This window comes from Lampris incognitus, chromosome 13 (genome assembly GCF_029633865.1).
Source record: "Lampris incognitus isolate fLamInc1 chromosome 13, fLamInc1.hap2, whole genome shotgun sequence".
Lineage (NCBI taxonomy): Eukaryota > Metazoa > Chordata > Actinopteri > Lampriformes > Lampridae > Lampris > Lampris incognitus.
In genome coordinates, this window is record NC_079223.1 from 17,356,133 (window position 1) to 17,377,117 (window position 20,985).

General features: G+C 45.0%; 2 protein-coding genes across 2 annotated transcripts in view; one reads left to right on the forward strand and one right to left on the reverse strand.

Annotated features, from left to right (window-relative positions):
• The window catches only part of map3k21 (mitogen-activated protein kinase kinase kinase 21), a 43,010-nt gene extending 36,332 nt beyond the window's left edge, over window positions 1-6,678 (reverse strand). The window contains exon 1 of the mRNA XM_056291946.1: window positions 5,679-6,678. Coding sequence (XP_056147921.1) covers window positions 5,679-6,471 — 793 coding nt within the window. The 5' untranslated portion in view covers window positions 6,472-6,678. The remainder of the gene's footprint in view (window positions 1-5,678) is intronic.
• A 2,163-nt stretch (window positions 6,679-8,841) lies between these two features.
• The window catches only part of pcnx2 (pecanex 2), a 52,272-nt gene continuing 40,128 nt past the window's right edge, over window positions 8,842-20,985 (forward strand). Inside the window, exons 1-6 of the mRNA XM_056291800.1 lie at window positions 8,842-9,004; window positions 11,102-11,304; window positions 12,845-12,962; window positions 13,062-13,098; window positions 15,022-15,157; window positions 15,365-15,545. Coding sequence (XP_056147775.1) covers window positions 8,852-9,004; window positions 11,102-11,304; window positions 12,845-12,962; window positions 13,062-13,098; window positions 15,022-15,157; window positions 15,365-15,545 — 828 coding nt within the window. The 5' untranslated portion in view covers window positions 8,842-8,851. The remainder of the gene's footprint in view (window positions 9,005-11,101; window positions 11,305-12,844; window positions 12,963-13,061; window positions 13,099-15,021; window positions 15,158-15,364; window positions 15,546-20,985) is intronic.

Genomic DNA, 20,985 nt, shown 5'->3' on the forward strand with positions numbered 1-20,985 from the left:
CTCAAAATTTAACGTATTGAGACCAAGTGGCAACCATAAGGGGCTGAAATTTGAGGCCAATGTGCAAGTGCCTTGAATTGCAGTTCCACCATAGCCACTAGATGTCTGGCTCCAAAACTTCTACATTACAGTCATTTAGCCGACACTTTTATCCAAAGCGACTTACAATAAGTGCATTTAACGTAGGAAATCAGGAGAACTACTAGTCATCAGAGGTCATAAGTGCATCTTCTCTCTAAACAAGCATCTAAGAGCAAAACCAGTGTTCAAGTAAAAGCGCAAGAAAGTTTTTTTTTTTAAATGAGTGAATACAATAAGTGCTAAGATCAAGTAACAGGGTAGTAGTTCTTGAAGAGGTGAGTTTTCAACCTGCGCTGAAAGATGGGCAGCGACTCGGCTGTCCTGACGTCAGTGGGGAGTTCATTCCACCCCTGTGGGGCCAGGACAGAAAAGAGCCGTGACCGGGTCGATCGGTTGCAGGGGCCTCTGAACAACGGGGCAACCCGGCGTCCCAAGGCAGCAGAGCGAAGTGGTCAGGCGGGGGTGTAGGGCTTGACCATGGCCTGGAGATAGGAAGGAGCTGTTCCTTTCACTGGCCTGTAGGCTAGCACCAGAGTCTTAAACTGGATGCGAGCAGCTACTGGGAGCCAGTGTAGGGACATGAAAAGGGGAGTTGTGTGGGAGAACTTAGGGCGGTTGAACACCAGATGAGCTGCAGCTTTCTGAACAAGCTCCAGAGGTCTGATGGCCGACGCCAGGGCACCAGCAAGGAGGGAGTTGCCGTAGTCCAGCCGGGAGATGACTAGAGCCTCGATGAGCACCTGTGCCGTCTTGTCAGTGAGGAATGGGCGAATCCTCCTGATGTTATTGAGGAGAAATCTGCAGGAGCGAGCAACCGATGCAACATTTGCAGCCAACGACAGTTGGTCGTCCAGGATCACACCCAGATTCCTCGCAGTCCAAGCTGGCATCACCACAGTGTTGTTAATGGTGATGGCCAGGTCTCGTTGCGGGCAACCTTTCCCCGGGAGGAACATCAGCTTTGTTTTGTCCAGATTGAGCTTCAGGTGGTTTGTCGCCATCCACTCCGAGATGCCAGTCAAGCATGCAGCAATGCATGTCTCTACTTGTGTGTCAGAGGGAGGGAAAGACAAGATCAGCTGGGTGTCATCGGCACAACAATGGTAAGAGAAGTCATGCGAGCGAATAACAGAACCCAGGGATGTCGTGTACAGGGAGAACAGGAGAGGACCTAGAACCGAACCTTGTGGAATGCCTGTAGTCAGTCTGCGAGGTTCCGACACAGATCCCCTCCATGTCACCTGGTAGGAGCGACCCGTCAGGTAGGATGCAAACATTGAGAGTGCAGAGCCTATGACACCCAGCCCCTCAAGGGTAGAGAGGAGGATGTGGTGGTTCACTTTGTCGAATACAGCTGACAGTCTAATCTAATATATACCACCCAAATGCCTTTCGGAACGTAAAACAATGGCAGACCTCCTCAGGCTCAGTCTTCAGCAGAAACTAAAAATAAAAGATCTAGGGAAGAGCAACGGGTGAAAAAAAAAGCGATGAGGAGGAATTAAATTCCAATTTCTGGTGCAGCATGCTTTGCGCCAGAACTTGGTCCACCCCAAGGATCGGGTCCCTTGGCATAAACAGAGCAATATAGTGTATGCTGTTAAGTGCTGGAAGAATTGCTGTGAATTGTACATCGGGGAAACCACACAGATGCCGGCGAAGAGGATGGCACAACACAAAGCTCCAAAGCAGAAGCTGTAGAGACAAAGCTAAAAGACTGCGTAGGATGCTGTAGATTGCAGAGTGGAGGCCAGTAGCGGCTGAGGAACACACAAGCATTGCTAGCTTAGCTTGATTATTTTATCAAATCTTCAGAAATCTATAAAACGATTCTGGGATATGAAGGTGAAAAATACAGATAGCATAGATCAACATGCAGCAAATTCTTAGCACATTAGCACGACACAATGTGGGTTCATATGGGGTCACAGAAAGTTGAATCAGTTGACTTGTACATCGGGGAAACGCAACACACGCTGGCAAAGAGGATGACACAACACAGAAGGGCTAACACGTCAGGGCAGGGCTCTGCGGTCTACACCCATCTACAGGCCAGTGACCACTCTTTCAAGAATGATGATGTGCACATCCCTGATAGGGAGGAATGCTGGTTTGAACGGGGAGTCAAAGAGGTCATCTATGTGAACAGGGAACAACCATCCCTGAACTGGGGGGGGGGGGGGGGGGGCTAAGAGCACATCTGTCGCCATCTTACAATGCTGTGATTACAACTATTCCCCAATTCTTTGCGAGTAGTACATATGGCCATTTTAATTCTAGTTAATGGTCACGGTAATGTGCATATGAAATTGATCGTTGTTTTTCGGTCATTATGCCACTGTGCTGTTTATAAGGGTGAGGATACCTGCAGTCAGTTGAGACTGAAGAAGTCACTTAGATGAGTGATGAAACGTTTCTCACAATAAACATTGTGTCCAGATGAAGTGATTCAATTTCCTGTCAATTAGGATGTTATGTTGTATGTTTACTAAACATGCAACATACTAATTTACAGACATGCTAAACAATGTTTAGCATGTCTGTAATTTAAACATTGCATTTATCAATTTTCCACAGTGGGCTAATGTTACAAGTTTGTTCTCATGCCACTACTGTTCACAACCTGATATTACCACAAGCAACAGCAAACGATCCAAGGGTACTGTCTGAATGTGATCAAACTATGATACAGATCACTCAGGGCCAATGAAACTGCTAATTGGCCAAAAAAGAGGGAAAAAATACATAGCAGGCCTCTTAAGAAATAATTCTAGCGGTTAGCCCATGGGAGCAAGATTAACACCTGCTAAGTATCAAATGTGAGTAAATTTGCCCTCTGACCGCGACATTTCAGTCTTACATGTGTATTGTGTAAAAAAAAAAAGCTATCCAAAAATCTCTTTTTAGGGAAAATTAAATTATTTAATCTGTTTATACAATGAAGAAAAATAAATCCCTCAGTTGTGCAAACCGCTTGGTCCTCTTGAGACACTGTAGTTTGTTCATTTATCCTTTAAGACATCACACTAGTGACCAAATTAACTTCAGTGACAGACAGAGATTACAAGTCAACAATGTGGAGGCATATTCCTGGTGTCAACTACCACTGAAGAAGAAAAAAAAACCAAGGACTCTGTTTTCATGCTGGCACAAAGCCGATGGATACGCAAATGCAGGATTGTTGGGAAACTCCTCAAGTGCAAGGTGAACCTTTCTCACCTGCGTCTGTTAAGTAATTTTGTGGCTTGAAAAGGAACCCGTTAGCGTCAAGATGGGTGTGGTGGGGGCAGTTGGGGGTGCGTTAATGCAGATCTGTAGTATAGTACAATTTTGATGTCAATTTTCACTTGCAATTGCGCTTATGCCTCCCCCAGCTCAGACCACATCTAAGCACAGACGTAGGTGCATTGAGCTATTTTCGTGTGATGCCCTGGGTGCAGGCAAATGGGAAAATCTATCCAAATGTGTTAATAGACATAAGCCTACCAATAGGTCTCTGCATCTGCAAGTGCAATGCAAAAAAACAATATCACTATATTTCAGTTACCAGTTTTTCCGTTGATAGTGGCGCTGGACTCTCATACATAGAACATCATACATTCAAGGGACATGAAACATCACCAGCTACTGTGAGAATGCCCACATTTGGTTAGCATGGCCCTACTCTATTCTACAGAGATCCCACACTATGTATTTGAAGGAGGCTTTGTAGGAAAAAGCGGGATTTGATATTATGATCTGAAAGGTTTTTTTTTTAATCAACAATCCCTGAATTTGAAACTTGAGAAAATTCCCAATATGAACAAGGCTGAGCCCCAAAGAACTATGTAGTGTGAAAAGGGAGTATTCGTCTCAATAAAAACAATTTAGATTGTCTTATTCTGTTAATCGAGAATAGCTTAAGTAAATGTGTCTGTGAGTGTATTTGGAATGCTATGTCTGTACAAGTTCTCTGATTCCCTTTCTGTCTCTCAGAACTGGAGATTAACAGACAGCCTCATACCAGATGCACTCTCCACACTGCCCTGGGCTGATAAGAGTCTCTTTGGGCAAAGTGATAGTGCTCAGAGTCATGTTACACACACACACACACACACACACACACACACACACACACACACACACACACACACACACACACACACACACACACACACACACACATTCACCTCAGGGGAGGTGAATAGCCAGTAACAGTAGGTTCATGACTCAAACTCAGTGTCTTATCAGTCCAGTCCATTTATTATTCAATATGGGAATTGAGGGCTACAGCATTGCAAGGGAGAGATGTCATCACTGCCACTAGTTGTAGCAACAAGTACAGGACATATGCCTATCTCACTTACCTACTTCAATTGAGTGGCCCGGATAAGCTACCCAGATGTTTGTAAAATGGGGGCAAAAAGTTCAAAAGGAAGCCATGTTTTCATATGGTATTCCCAACCATCAACACAGAGTGAATAAATGTAGGACGCTTTGAAAGCATGGGTTAATTTCTCCGTGAATTAGTTATTACACCTTATGAACCATGTGCATTTGACATTTAACTGAATTGATGTGTCTAATAATTTATGTGTGTACACTTTCAAAATTCTGCTCCTGTTTGACTAAGTTGTTTTCTTTGACCTCATGTGTCAGCTCAATAGCATTTGGTTGGCCAGGGCACATGGCCTGATGGTGTGGACCAATGTGTATGTATTTAGTAAATCACAGGCTTTGTTTGAACATTGGGGGGGGGGACTGAGAAAATGTGTGTGTGTTAGTTACAAGATGAAGGATGGATGGGGGAAGGGAGGGCAGCCCAGCTGAGCAAACTCTAACCTTATTTCACATCCTCTTGAGGGTCTTCCCCCACCACTTCATACACTCATGGACTTTCTCTCTCTCTCTCTCTCTCTCTCTCTCACACACACACACACACACACACACACACACACACACACTTCAATCACTACCGCACACAGTAACACAAAACTCTCTTCCATGCTTTCCCTAGTTACTAGTTAGAGGCAGAGCAGCACGGTGCGGTGTTATAAAGGAGCACGAAACAACTATGAAGTCTGACAATTCTGACCTGATAAAGGAACATCACATACACATCCCAAACTGGAATCATACGGATTCTGAAACTTAAGCAATCTTATTCAAATGCTTTAGAGACACCGTTTCCAGTCTAATCTACAGCAATGAATTGAAATAATTCACATTTCTCAATTGTGTTGAATAGTTTGTTGGATGTCTTTCAGCCTGAGTGGTAATCAGATGTACAGTTACATTAGCTGCACAGTTGTACCAACGAAACGAGGCCATGTGTCTGGCGAGGAGGGAGAGTGGCAGTGACTTAACCACTTATCTCTAACAGGGTTAAAGGAATTGGTGAATAACTTTAACCATACCCAATTCAGACCCTGGCAACAAACACAAAATAACTCAGCATGCAGTTAGACAAAACCAGATGCATGTGCTGCATTATCAACAGGTGGATGATGTTTGTGATGGCCCGGCCTGGCTTTAGCGTTGCTTCTGAAGCCCCCCCCCCATGCTCTCCCTCTCCCTCACACACACACACACACGTGTCTCATTCTCTCCGTGCTTACTGTTGCTAGACTTCAGGTCCCGGTGAATAATTGGTACCACGGCTTCCTCGTGTAAGTAGTGCATCCCGCGTGCGATCTGAACGGCCCAGTTGACCAGGATGTGCGGGGGAATCCGCCTTCCGGTCAACACCCGGTTGAGGGTGCCACCACGGGCATACTCCATGACCAGGCATAAATTGGGCTCCTCCAAACACACTCCTTCCAGCTTGATAATGTTGGGGTGCTGTAGCATGGAGAAAAGTTTCGCCTCTTGTTTAACACCGTCTGCGGTGGCCGTGATGTCCTCATCGGGATCCTGCCGGGCCGCCTTAACGGCGACTTCTTGATCTCTCCACGTTCCCCGATAAACTTTACCGAAACCGCCCACGCCAATAATCTCCTCTAGAACAAGTTCACTGAAATCGATTTGGACCGGCGAGTTTGGGACGTGCTCAGGCGCTCCTACCGAGCCCCCTGCGGCAGGGAGCCGGTAGATAGCAGGTTGGTAGGTGACATAGTTGGACGGGAAGATTCCGACCCGGTGGTTAATTTTACCGGTCCACCAGCCTTCGTCCCCCGAGATCGCGGCGTCCTTGGAGAGGACCTCCACTACGTCCCCTCGCCGGAGGCTGAGCTCGTCCTCCCCGCTGGCCTCGTAGTCATACGCTGCGGTCCAGAGGGACCTCGTCGGGCACAGCGGAGCGGAGTGGCCCCATGCGCGTCGTACCGGAGAGTGTGTCCAGACATGCTCCTCTGTCTCACCGCCGCCCGGCCGCCCTTCACCGTTTGGGAAAGCGGCCTGAGATGCATCCATTTCTCGGTGGCCGTTGCCGCACCATAGGGTGCAAAGCTCCTTAGACAAAATCTAAACTTCAAAACCGGGTTAGTGTAAACTTATGAGAATCTTGAGTCACTTTTGCAGGGTCCACCGGGGGGAGAACAGGTTCCAGCTCCCGTTTTCACACACGCCAAAGTCCAACACTGTTCCCAAATCCCATGGGGGGGGGGGGGGTGCGAGAAAGAGAGCGAGTGAGAGAGAGACTACATCCACGTCGCAGTGCCTTTGTCGGTCAACTAGCTAGCAAGGCTGCTGGTTAAAGTTAGGCGAAACGTTTTTCGCCAGTGTCATCACTTGCCCGCGTTGACAGCTAAAGATATATCAGCGAAAGAAAAAAGCAACAAAAACAACAAATAAACAACAAAACCAGTTGCTGACAGATATTATTTGCGCTCTGAAACACCACCAACTTCACATCGGGTCCGTTCTCGGTCGATGCTAAGTTTGAAGCTAGCGTTAGCTTTCCACAGATGGAGCACCGAAGTTTCGCAGGTGCCGTAAAGAGGTGCACCTGCACCGTCCTGTTCCAAGATCAGCTATAAGTGGATTTCCAAGCGGCGATGCTTTCTAAAACCACTCACACAACCTAGATTTATTCGCCTGGTTTTGAAAGGTCACTTTTTCTTGCTCGCTGGTGAACTTTTATCAATACTTAAAATCACATTCCAGACTTTCAGCTTACTGGCAAGCTAGCTTAGCATAGGTCAGCCCCTTGACTAATATGAGAAAAAGTTGGTCCGCAACTTCGCTTCGTTTATTCCCGAGCTTATTTATCCTGCCGGTATAAACAACAGTCGACGGTAGAACGACGTGACAGCGCACCAATCATCTTGGATCGGAAACTTTGATACGAGAGTAAACTATGGCGAATCCGTTCAATTTTGATCAGCGCGACCCCTTTAACGACGCCATCGCCGACGCCAGACTTGTCGGATCCAGCAGTGGGGACTCGGACTCGGGTCCAGGGACGCTCTCGCTCCGGCTGTGGTGACCGCGGATTGGTGGCCTCCGCGTCATGTGACAGTGACAGACGTGTGGGAGGGCGGAGCCACTGTTGGAATGTGAGGGGAGAGCGCCTTCAGGGAAATGATGGAAATAGAATAGACCTTATAATGACAAACACAATACACATTCTCTCTCTCTCTCTCTCTCTCTCTCTCTCTCTCTCTCTCTCTCTCTCTCTCTCTCTCTCTCTCTCTCTCTCTCTCTCTCTCTCTCTCTCTCTCTCTCTCTCTACCGAAATGCGTGTTTTTTCCCTTAAATATCAAAACAGATTCTTTCCAGCGAGAATGTGACAGGTGTTTTAAGGTTTACTGACCACCAGGCGCCAATTTATGAAAAATGATTGTGGGCGCTCACCTCAAATGGAAAGACAAAAACGTGACCGCTATCATGAAAATAAAATAGCTTTTTTTTTGTTCTGATGATTTTTTATACTTGAGAATACAACAGAACACGAGACCCAATCAATGCGCACATATTGAAAGCAGTCGGACGTTTATCAAACCAAGGCCAAACCGGCACATGGAAGTAGCATACGGCTTTGGTTAAAGTCACGTATATTTGGTGAAGTTACAAAGCTAAAATCCCGCATCCTGTGTTTGATTTAGTTCATTTGGTGGTTGGTAACACAACCAAGCTCTTCCCAGTTCTTCACATATACACGGCTACTCGGTAACTCCTTTCTGATTTGTCTAAGCACATCATTTCGCTTTATTTATTTATTCTTATTTTTATTTCTATTTTTTGGAGGCGGGGTAGGAGATTGTGTCAAAAAAATACTGGGGGTGTTAGAGCTCATCAGCCCCTACAGAGCTGGTTTCTATATATTGCTGGCCATAGACGTAAATTTTTTTTTTAAATCAACCTTTCTTTCACAGGCATGTTTTGCCTGCAAAATGCTGGGGGCACGCTCGTGCGCATTACGTTGGGCGACTAGTGAGAGAGGAGGATAGCGAGGAAAGGGAGGACGGAGGGGGAGGGGGAGAGCGAGCGAGAGCGCGAGAGAGAGAGAGCGAGAGAGAGAGAGAGCGAGAGAGAGAGAGAGAGAGGAGTGGTTAAAGCGGCGCATCTGTACGCACGGGGAGAGAGAGCGAGGGACGGAAGAATAGGGCAAAGATGGGGACTTGGGCAGCAATGGACGACTTGACATTGGGATGGGAGACAGCCGAGAGGACAACACCGAGGGCGGCCACGGCATGAGAGACACATTCCAGCCTGCTCGACGTCGCTCCAACATGGAGGCGTAGCGGTCGCGTAGCATGCGCATGGACATCGCTCCATTGTAGCCTAGCAGCAGCAGCAGCATCCATCGCGGCTGAGCTGATAGGAAGGGAGGAGCGGATCGGGAGGAGAGATGGGCTCCCAGGTTGTGCAGACCCTGCGCCAGGGAGTCTGGGCGTCACTAACCGGGGGCTGGTACCACGACCCGGACCAGAACAAATTCAACAACTCGTGCCATCTATATCTCTGGATCTTCCTGCTGATGCTGCCCCTGTCTCTCCATCTGGTGAGTTGGGTTTGGAGCCGAGAACGTTGCGTTCGAGGCCACGCGAAGGGGGGTGTGAGTAGTTCATAGTAAGCTGCTGTAACGTAACGGTTCTACACGCGAGTTCTTTTACACAACCAAGGCGCATGTTTCGCCCCCCGGAATAACAAATGATCTCCCGGGTTGGGTTGACAGTGGCTCACCCCTTGTCCTGCAGCGACCTAACGTTAGTCCTTGTTTGGCAGATAAGGGAAATACTAGCAAGGGGAATGGCATTCTGTCGCAGTATTTTCCCGCATGCAGTGATGGAACGCATGGCTGCTCGTTGATATAATAGCGATGGACCCCTCTGAGACGCACTTTAATGGATACAGTGGAAAGCGCGACCCTGATTAATCCACCAATTATTCGCCTAATCGACGCGAATGTCAGACATCGCATCTGCGCGTTCAAACAAATAAGAGGGTGTTGAGTTGGCCCTCAGTCATCATCATCATGGCTGATAATGACAACGTCAGTCATGAAACAGTGAAATGGGTGGGATTTACGCGTGCGCGTGCGCGTGCACACGAACTAACACGCAAACAATAACCACACGATAATAGACTTCTGTTTCTCTTAGTTATTATAGCAGCAAACTGCTGATTGTGTGTCTCCGTAATCTCATGTAATGGTTGCATATTGGCACACTAACCTACTTCATCTGGATTAGCTAGTTTTCCGTTGCAGATTATGATTCTGGGATCCCCCCCCCCCCCAAACATCTGCACCGGGCCCCTTATGGACAGATCAGACCAGGAGTACTTTGGAGGTGCTGGAAGAAGACATGCATCCCGTTTATTGCCAATAAAAATGTAAAGATATAATAATGAGAAATATACGGTTTTTGTATGAAATGTGGGGGGAAAACGTTCACCGGTCCTCCACATCCCACTTTAAAACTGAGTAAATTGTCCCTTTGTGTAGAAGAACTGGAAATGAGATGAGGAATGTGTCTGCTTTGCTACCCATTACCACTTAGACCTTTTCTTTGACAAACAAAAGAGAAGTTGGTCAAAGGAAGTCTATTATTGCCACTGCTTATCCCAAAATAGCCCTCTGGGAGTGAGAGGAGGCGAGAGTCAGAAACTGATTCGGATGTGAAAATCACAGCTCAGGGGTTTAAGAGCGTCTCTGCTGAAAGCAACATAAACAATAAACAAAAGGTAAAGAAGGAGGGTTTCTCACCAAAATGTGCATTGTCGGGGTCTCGAAAGTCCTGCAGTGTACGTTTGGCATAAATGAAGATGCCCACTGCTTCTCATGCATATAAAAAAAAAATCTCATAAAAATCACTTAAGGTTTTTGAAAACAAGATATTGTGAGCAGGGGTCTCCGTTTGATATATACGTAGCTCTCTAATATCCATACAATGTTAACGATGTTAGACACGTTATTTTTTCAGTAGTGTCAAGATCCATTGTATGAGAAAAATGTAGTGATGTGCATTATGAAATTGTATATTTGAAAACCTTTTATTAAATATCTTTGCTGGAATATGAAATTGCATGTAGGTAAAATATGAACCGATCTGTAGTTAGCACAGTAAGAGCAGTTTCAAGCCAAAATAAATTCTGTTTCATCCTGGTAAAGATGCTCAAACTCATAGTTCGGTCGTTTTCTATACCTTGTGGTATTGGGATTTTTATTCCATATATATTGTACACTTTAATGACCCAATTTCCATTTAGAAATCAACAAAGTTCATTAGTCAAACAACCAATCAATTAAATTTATCTTGGTCATCCCTTCCAGTCCCACTGCAGTACACAATTGGAAACCCTATGGTTAGTACCATGCTCATAGTAACCAGCTTGGTGTGTTTCCATTGTAAAACATGCAGCTAAGATCGGAGACAAATGAAAAAGTCTTGCCCTGATGTCCCCTGGTTCCTGCTGCAGATGTGAGGACAATTACACTTTTTTTTAAAGATGTATGGATGCTCTTGTGGGATCATCCAGTTTTTGCCTCATACACTAATTTAACCCCAACCACCCCCTTTTCCTGTTTGAAACGTGCAGCTGTTTTATCTTACTTATGGTTAAAAAAAATGAATATCACCTCTCCATGTATCCATAGGCCCTTCCACCGACCACCATGGCACTGAGCATCTACTGCACCTCCATCACTGTCTTCTTCATCCTCATCAAGCTGGCCAACTACCGTCTGCACCTGATGTTTGACCAGGGCGAGGCGGTGGCCCGCAGTAGCCTCTCAGACCTCAGCAAGGCCCCTGAGAAGAAGAGTAATGCCTCTGACTCCTGCCTGCCTGCCAGCATCAGGTAAGGTCATGCACATCAACAGTAAGTCCTGCTCAGGAATGTTGGCTTGTTGGGAAGCTTGCCTGTGAGAAGAACATGTTTTAAAGAGGCCAAACCTCAGGAAGAGGCCGGCCTTACTCAATTTGGTCCTGAGCTGAAGAAGCTGAAGGATCTCTGAACTCGACTACAGACATGATGAATTCCACTTAGCAGGCGTGGTTGTGTGTTGGGAAACTACGCAAAGAGATCATTGAGTTTTTGCATAGTTACTGTATGACTCAACACACCTTTGTTTTTGTTGTTGCTGTTTTTCTCTGGATGGAGAGCTTCTCCCGGATCAGTTTTTTTTTTATCTCAGAATGTAGGGCATAAGGGTGATCCCTCAGGATTTGAGTGCAATAACTGTCTTGAAATGGTACATCAAAGGCTGTGACCTGCTCTTGGAATGATACCATGAATAACGGCAATCTGATGGACTGTCATTGTGTCTAAACACTTTGTTTTCCCTACGCTGTGTTTTCCCTATCTCTTTTGTTCAGGCTCTTTTAGTTGGTATTCAAGAATTTGAAGTTGCGGAAATATGGAGTGACATGTATTTTTATATAGACATGCACTAGAGCGCAATAACATTTGATGGGTAGAGCTGAAAAATATATCGATTTTTAGAATCCACATTTCAATTTACATATGCGCAATAGCCACATTGCAAGAGATAAGGCAACTTGGGCCCATTCATCACGGTAAAACAGGCTAAAAAAAAAAAAACCCCAAATCTGGCAAATTTGACTACTCTTGAAAAAATAATCCAATGTATCTGACAAATAATATAATTCAGTCTGAGTCTGATTTCTGCTGTAAAATCACCATAATCATGGCTAGAATGCTAAATAATTTGCAAATGGAGCTCTGAAAGTCACAAGCTGCGTACCTATTTCTGGTGAAATTATGTAAGTTTTTTTATTCTTTAAAGGAAAAATTCACAGATTTTCAACTTTAATCATGTCTGTGTATCTGCAATAGGGATAGCGCATGAAAAACACCTGCAGTTTTTCCTGATCATTTCTGCATCCGGGGAGTGGCAGCGAAACAGTTTCATTCTGGCCGCTGGCGGCTGGAATAACTACAGTTCCAGCAGGGTTTCTAATACTCTAATATACTCTAAAGACGCTGTTAAAAAAAACCCATCATCATTCTCTCAATTAAGCTACATTGACGTCCCACAACACTAGGATAGGATTTTATGGACGACGATTCAAAACAGCATGTAGCAATGCATGCCGGTACATGTAGTCACTGTATAGTACACAGTGAGGACTTTACTGCCTCAATCGACTACATTACTCATCAATACTGGCTGCACGTACACAAAAGCATTGGTAAAATGTCCCTTTAATACAGCAATACATATGGCAAAAAGCAGAAATATAACAATGTTGATTTTTTTCCCCCCTGAACATCATCCAGCCCTAGTGACGAGCGATTTTTCTCTCTCCGTCTCCCTCTCTTATCATTTAATATGACTCTTTCTCCATCTCTCATCCATCTGTCCAATTCAATACAGGAAGAGCAGCACAGTGCCAGACAGTGTTGCCATGACAATGCTGGCACAGAACCGGCCCAGTCCAGTGATCCAGGTGACAGTGAAACAGACTGAAACTGATCCGGGTCTCATTGGAGTGGTGAGGAGATCATTACGGATTGGTTAATTTATTGACTGACTGATTGATTGATTTATTTTTTCAGTAAAAAGACGTGTCTCTGGTTTCTGCCCTATCCAGGAGTGTCCAAAGTCAGATGAGGTGAAGGCTACAGAAGGTAATGCTGACCTCTCTCTGTGTTTTAACAAAATTATGCTGTTTGGTTCATCTTCAACAAGAAGGATACATGCTCTTATTTTTTTCTGGAAATTTGTCTAAAGCTTGTTTAAAAGCTTGTATTATATCCGGAGCCATAATACAAACATCCGTCTTCCGGCTCTGGCCATAAAAACAGGTGCTACATTTATTTCGTCTCTCATTTCCTCAGGAGATAGAGGGTGAAGAACTGAAATATCTTTGGGTTTGACCTAGGCTGTATGTCCCATAGGAACTGGTTTCTTATGCTCAGATTAAATTTAACATGATTTCACTCAGCAGCAGCAGCAGTGGTAAATTGCTAGGCTTTGATTTGTTCTGCAAATACCATTTGTCTTACATTTTTCTATTCTGTATTGAGACTGACATGCACCCTGGGACCAAGTCACACCATTAACAATTATTGTAAAATGTCAGTGCAAAGGGATCAATAGGAACATTTCCAATGTTTGAGTTCCTCAAAAATATACTCTCTGTAGCGTTTTCTGCAGAACACAAAATACCCCTTAAACCAGGTAATAACTATCTGATTTTAAATCTTAACCCTCAATTAACAAAGTGTGAGGATGTACGATAGGATGTATGAGATGTGGTTACTACAACATAGTTATTTATCAGACACCTGAGAGCTGAAATTAGATGCAACAGTTTATGTGAATGTGAGGTATCTCAGTTGAAAAACTGAACAGCTTTGCTTTGCTTTGCTTTGCTTTGCTTTGTCTGACTCCAAGGTCATGACCATGATTAAGCCACTGCCATATAACCTTTTGTACAGATAGTCTGAGGAAATGCATTTCCCATATAGTGCGTTCATGTAGTGCATTGTCAGATTTCAGAGAATGTGGCAACTCTGTTCCTCTTCCCTAATGCCCTGAATGGCCCCCAAGACAATGAAAATTGCTCACTTCCTATTTCGGTAACACATCAACATTGTAGTAAATATGCTAAGAGAAGTATCTAGCTAACAGCCAGCCAGCCAGCTATAGCAATTTCTTCCAGTTCATTTATGACCTCATGTACTAATGATTAGTCATGGAAAGGTTAGCTGATGGAATATGGGAAGATTATTGTCAATGTGCTTCAGTACATCAGACAAACATTTGATCAATAAATTAGCTACATAACTGAGATTTGAGAACTGCCAGTTGTCTTGATGTAACATATGGCATGTGGCTCAACTAACTGCAGTGAGTAGATTTCGCGAGTGGAACTGGCTATACAAACTGAAATAAACTTTGAAAATATTTCTAAAGCATGAGTGATAATGTGGGGTTACGGCTGAGTATGTCATCCATCCATCTATCCATCCATCCATTATTCAAACCGCTTATCCTGCTCAGGGTCGCAGGGATGCTGGAGCCTATCCCAGCAGTCATTGGGCGGCAGGCGGGGAGACACCCTGGACAGGCCACCAGTCCATCACAGGGCCAACACACACATTCACACCAAGGGACAATTTAGTACGGCCGATTCACCTGACTTATATGTCTTTGGACCAGGGGTCATCACCGTGTTGGCTTGTGACGGACTTTTTGGTCCAAATGCAATTTTTACCACGGACATACAAAATTTGAAGTGGTAAAATATTATCAGAAACACATAGTTGCATGCTAGACCTCACAGTGTGCCATAGTACATATTTTAGTATGCTAATTTTAAAATGCTAATATTTCTAACATTAAAAAACAGCGCCCTACCTTGTTATGATGAAAACTTGACTGAGTATGTCAATAAAGTCAAATACTGTATGTGAATATTTCCAAGAGAGGAAGGAATGTGATGTATGATATTAGGGATAAAGATAGGATTACAGTTGGTCTGGTGTCAGAAATGTTTCACTTAAAATCCGCAATACAAGTCTCCTCTCCATGTCATTTCATTCCAGGACAGACTGAGTGCACTGTGGAGGAGAGACCTGCAGAGGATGGTCTTCAGCCTAGCCAAGAGCTTTCTCCAGAGGACTTCTCCAGCCCCAACCCTGACCAGGATGCCCCACTGCTGCCGGCCCAGCAGAGGCCTCCGTCTAGGGTGGACAGAGAGGAGCAGAGGCTTGAGTCTGCTACTGGGACAGGGAAAAGAGATGTGAAAAGGACTGGGACTGCAGCCAGGAGAGAGGAAACAGACATCCAGAGCTCTCTGACAGGCACTGATAGAGACCAGTCAGAACAGGACAGAACAATGGAGAAAGATTCAGCATGGGAGAGAATAGCAGAGAAAGAGAGAGTCAGTAAAGAGACTACAGACAGGGAAATGGTGGACGAGGGTCTGTCTCTCTCTAAGGGCAGTGAGGGGGGGAGTGGGGAGGAGAGTCAGGGGCAGAGAGAGCCCTCGGATGCCAACAATAACTCGCTGGAGATCCCCCAGGACCACCAGGATGATCTTATCGACATCTCCCAGTCTCCTACACAGGTAGACCATGCAAGTAAACAGTATGAGTGTTGTGGATGGCAAAAGTCAGACTTTTTTCTTGTTTCACCTCTCGTGTCACAAATGCTCATAGTACTATTAAAAAAAGACTGGTCTGTACATGTAGTTAACTGTTGCCTACCATGTTATTGATTATGTCTGTTGTAGTAACTGGACTAATGGCAGACATTTACAGCTAAGGTTACATACCATGCACTGCCACTGTCATGAATGTTGAAATGACGTTTGACGTTTAGAGGGCTTGCCGCATGTAATTCCTTTATCCTGTCTTTTATGTTCGCAATCATTTTCTTCTGTCCATCAGTAATATGATAACCCTTTAGGTTCCCATATACAATACATGCCGGCAGCCATACCAACATGTACCCTGGCTCTGCGAAATGGCAAAAAAAAAAAAAAAAAAATCCCAGTGCAGTGATGGGGACACTGTGCTGTAGGAGATGCCGTCCTTCGAATGAGGTGTTAAACCGAGCTCCTGACTCACTGTGGTCATTAAAGATCCCATGGCACTTATTGCAGAGTGGGGGGGGGGGTCCCCCGGTGTCCTGGCAAAATTCCCACCCCAGCTTTCTCCATCTGGCCATCTAATCATCCCCCGTGTAATTCGCTCAATGGTTCCTCCCTCTCCACCTCAAGCTGATGTGTGGTGAGCGTTCTGGTGCAAAATGGCTGCCGTTCACCCCCCAGGTGGGTGCTACACATTGGTGGTGGTTGAGGTGAGTTTTCCGCCTTCAACGTGAAGTGCTTCAGGTGTTCAAATAAGGGCTATATATATTGTGTGTCTTCCTCAAGCTCGGCTCCTCTACCAGAGACCTGGGAGTTTTAGGGTTCTGAGCAGTATCTTAGCTGGTCTTAGGACTGCACTCTTTTGGATGGAGACCTCAGAAGTTGTTCCTGGAATCTGCTGGAGCCACTCTCGCAATTTGGGGGTCGCAGCCCCTAGTGCTCTTATTGTCACTGGGACTACTGTGGATTTCACCTTCCACATTCGATGTAGCTCTTCCTTCAGCCCTTGGTATTTCTCCAGCTTCTCATGCTCTTTCTTCCTCATGTTGCTGTCACTTAGGATTGCTACATTGATCAGAACTGCTGTCTTCTGTTCCTTGTCAACCACCAAAATGTCTGGTTGGTTAGCCAGCACCTTGTTGTCAGTCTGGAACTTGAAGTCCCACAGGATCTTAACTCTGCCATTCTTAACGCCATTCTCAATTCTCTGCCATTCTCTCCTGCACATCATATTCTTCAAAATTTGTATAATTCCATTATAATTCTGTTATCCTCTTTCAATGTTGTATTGTGTAAATTGTGTAAACACAACAGCCTTTGCACATTGTTCATCTTGGGAGAGAGATCCCTCCCCTGTTGCTCTCCCTGAAGTTTCTTCCTATTTTTTCTCCCTGTTATTTTTTTTTTTTTAGGGAGTTGTTCCTTATCCAATGTGAGGGTCTCAGGACAGGATTTTGTGTTGTTGTAAACCCCTTGAGGCAAATTTGTAATTTGTGATATTGGGCTATACAAATAGAATTGATTTGACTTGACTCAACCATCTTTGGCGGTGTCTCCCATTTGGACATGGGGACTTCCAGTTTGTATTCAGTACAGATGTTCCTGTACACTATCCCAGCCACTTGGTTATGCCTCGGTGTATGCTTTCCTAGCTAGCATTTTACACACTGCAACTAATTTCTCAACTGTATCAGGGGCATCTTTGCACAGCCTGCATCTTAGGTCTTGTCTAGTGTGGTAGACCCCTGTTTCAATGGATCTGATGCTGAGTGCCTGTTCTTGTGCTGCTATGATCAAAGCCTGTGTTGTCCTTCAGTCCAGCCTTTTCTTGCCCCTGGTATTATTTCTCAAGATCAGCTACATCTTCTATCTGTCAATAGTACATCCCATGGAGGAGTGTGATCTTCCATGATACTTCCTCTTCTTTTTCTTCTCCTGCACTGTCTGTCTTCTGCTGCCTGAGGTGCTCACTGAGCAGTTCATCCTGGGTAATGCCCCTGACACTCACTGACCCTCGGCCCAGCCCCCATCTTTTCGCTTATCGTAGAGTCTCAGACTGCTGGACTTCCGGTGGAACCCTCCGTACATTGTGAGAAGTTTCTGTAGCCCAGGTAAACAAAATCCTTTAAAAGGTTTACAGTCATATAGAGCAATATAAGTTAATAAATAACTAAATAAGTCAAGTTCATGGTTTCATCTTAAATGTTGTTAAAAATGTTCATAAGTTTAAAAACGATGGTATTAAAATAGTTGCACTGTTCCTTTAACGATGTGACTAATAGCCAATCAAATAACTCCAGCTCCACGCAATGGAGGGGAAACGCCAAGAGCACAGCAGAGCCTGTTAGCGAGTAGTGAAAAGGAAGAAAACAGAAAAGAAGTAACTTTAGATGCTGCAAACTTTATTTTTCTTGTTTTGGGGATGATTTTTCCTTGTTTCACACGATCTACCGTGCTGAGGATTGTGTTTTACTTAGGTGAACAGGACTTGGCCATTTTTGTTGGGGTTGAAGAATTGGTTTAGCGTTGCATCCGCGCGCTGTGGAAACAAGCTGGCGAGCCACCCAAATGAGCGATAAGCTGAATAGACATCGTCTTCTGTGAAGAGTACTTGTCCTCGCACTACAGATAAGGACATTGCTCTGTTTCACTGGAATAGTGGTAGTAGGACTGAGACATTATTTTCCGGAGATTGCTGCGTCGCAGTGGATGCTTATGGGTAGTTCAAGAGTCTTAAACAAGGGACTATTGCATTGATTTGTGTAGTCTGAAGTTATTGGTTATGCACTGGATGGTGAAATTTTGAGTTGTATTTAAGATTTAAGTTGTATTTTATTTTTTCTATTTGTAGTTTTGAGGTAGTGTACCGGTAATACAGATGAGTGTTTTACTGTGAAATATTTATGTTCTCTGGTTAATATAAACAAATCAGCATTTAAACTTATTTCCAGGTCTGTGGTCTGTTATTGCCATTGTTTTAATTCATCTACTGCTCTTCCGAACTTAGTCTCTGGTCCTAGGTATCTGTTTACCCTCACAGGTGCTACAGTTCCGTGTCCTGATATCTGTGGCCTTTATCTCCTCTTTTGGCCAGCTTATTATTCCAGCTGGGTATCTGCTGACTGGCAGGGCATATGTGTTGATGGCTTGGATCTTATTCTTCCCATTGAACTGGCTCCTCACGACCTGCCTCACTCTCTGGAGGTATTTGGCTCTAGCTGACTTCCTTGCTGCCTCCACATGGTTTCCATTTGCCTATGGAATACCCAGGTACTTGTAACTGTCCTGTATGCTAGCCTACCATCTGTTAATTCAACCCCTTCAGTGCTCACCACCTTTCCTCTTTTGCCACCATTCAACTGCATTTGTCCAGTCCGAATGACATCCCAATGTTGTCGCTGTAGAGTCTGGTGAGGTGGATCAGTGAGTCAGTGTCTTGTTCATTCCTGTCATACAGCTTGATGTCATCCATGTATAGGAGGTGGCTGATGGTAACTCAATTTCTGACCCTGTATCCATATCCACTTTTTGGGATGATCTGACTGAGGGGGTTCAGGCCTATGCAGAACAGTAGCAGGGATAATGCATCAGCCTGGTATATGCCACATTTGATGGTTGCCTGTGTGATTGTCTTTGAGTTGGCCTCTAGTATTGTTTTTCACTGCTGCACTGAGTTCTTGATGAGGCTATTATTGTCTTGTTGGCTTTGTATAGTGCCAAGCACTCCAGTAACCAGGTGTGTTCTTGTAGTAAAAACCTACACTCAACCCAGCCCAGGTTGAAAACTACAGACTGGGTTTCACTCCTACCCTTTCTATCAAAATTATTTGAGTGCACGATCTTTAACCAAGTCTCTGAGTTCCTTTCTGAGAACAATCTGTACGATCCGAATCAGCCTGGCTTTAAGTGAGGTCACTCTACTGAGACTGCACTCTGTCAGTAATGGAATCCCTGCGTTTGGCTAGAGTTGCTGGCCAGTCCTCAGCTTTACTGCTGCTAGATCTTTCAGCTGCTTTTGACATGGTTAACCATCAAATCCTCCTCTCCACACTCACAGAGCTTGGTGTCTCAGGATCTGTCCCCCGCTGGTTCATGTCCTACCTCTCGGGGAGATCTTTTAGCGTGCCTTGGAGGGGAGAAGCATCCAAACTGTGCGGCTTAACCAAAGGAGTACCTCAAGTGTTAGTGCTCGGTCCCCTTCTCTTCTCATTACACACCACCCCACTTGACGCAATCATCCATTCCCATGGTTTCTCATACCATTGCGATGCTGATGATATCCAGCTCTTCCTATCCTTCCCGCCAGATGACCTCACAGTCTTGACATGGTTATCGTCATGCCTTGCTGATATCTCTGCATGGATGAAAGAACACCACCTTCAGCTTACCCTATCTTAGACTGAGGTCCTTGTCATCCCAGCCAGTCCATCCTTACAACAACAGATCAATATCTAGCTTGGATCAATCCAACTCATGCCCACAAAGTCTGCCGGAAACCTGGGTGTCATGATTGATGACCAACTAACCTGTAAGGTTCATGTGGCCTCGATTGCTCGGTTGTGCCAATTTGCGCTGTCCAAAATCAGGAGAATTAGACCCTACCTGTCTGAGCATTCACTACAACTCCTGGTACAGGCTCTTGTAATATCACGTATTGACTACTGCAACTCCTTACTGGCAGGTCTCCCTGTATGCACTTTCAAACCTCTGCAAATGAACCAGAACGCGGTGGCACGTCTGGTCTTCAACCAACCTAAAATGGCACATGTCAATCCATTGTTCATATCCCTCCACTGGCTCCCAGTAGTGGCCCACATCAAATTCAAAACCTTGATGCTCACTTAGAAAACAGCAACTAAAACAGCTCCCACCTACCTGAACTCCCTCGTTCAGGTCTACACTCGGCCCCGCTCACTACGCTCTGCCAATGAAAAGCGCCTGGAACCTCCGCCACAGCGGGGCCCTAAGTCACTAGCCAGACTCTTCTCTTCTGTAGTTTCCCAGTGGTGGAACAAGTTACCAAACTCCATTTGATCCGCTGAGTCCCTCTCCATCTTTCAGATGAAGCTAAAGACCCAGCTCTTTCACAAACACCTCCACATCTGATTATATTAATAAAAATACAAAAAAAATCGCTTCTATGCACCCTATGCATTGCCTTTGTGCACTGCCTGTTGGCAACAATGTCCGATCAGACTTAAACCTGATTTTTTTGGCACTTACTTGCGTTGTTGTCCCCTGACTAGATCATTGCTTGTGTTATATTAACTCTCAGATGTACGTCATTTTGGATAAAAGCGTCTGCTAAATGAAATTGTAATATTGTAGTAAATCCAGGCTGTGCTCGGGTTGGTCTGTCTGGTCTTAGAGTCTTGGGTGACTATCAACCAGTAGCTGATGCTTTAACCCTCTGGTG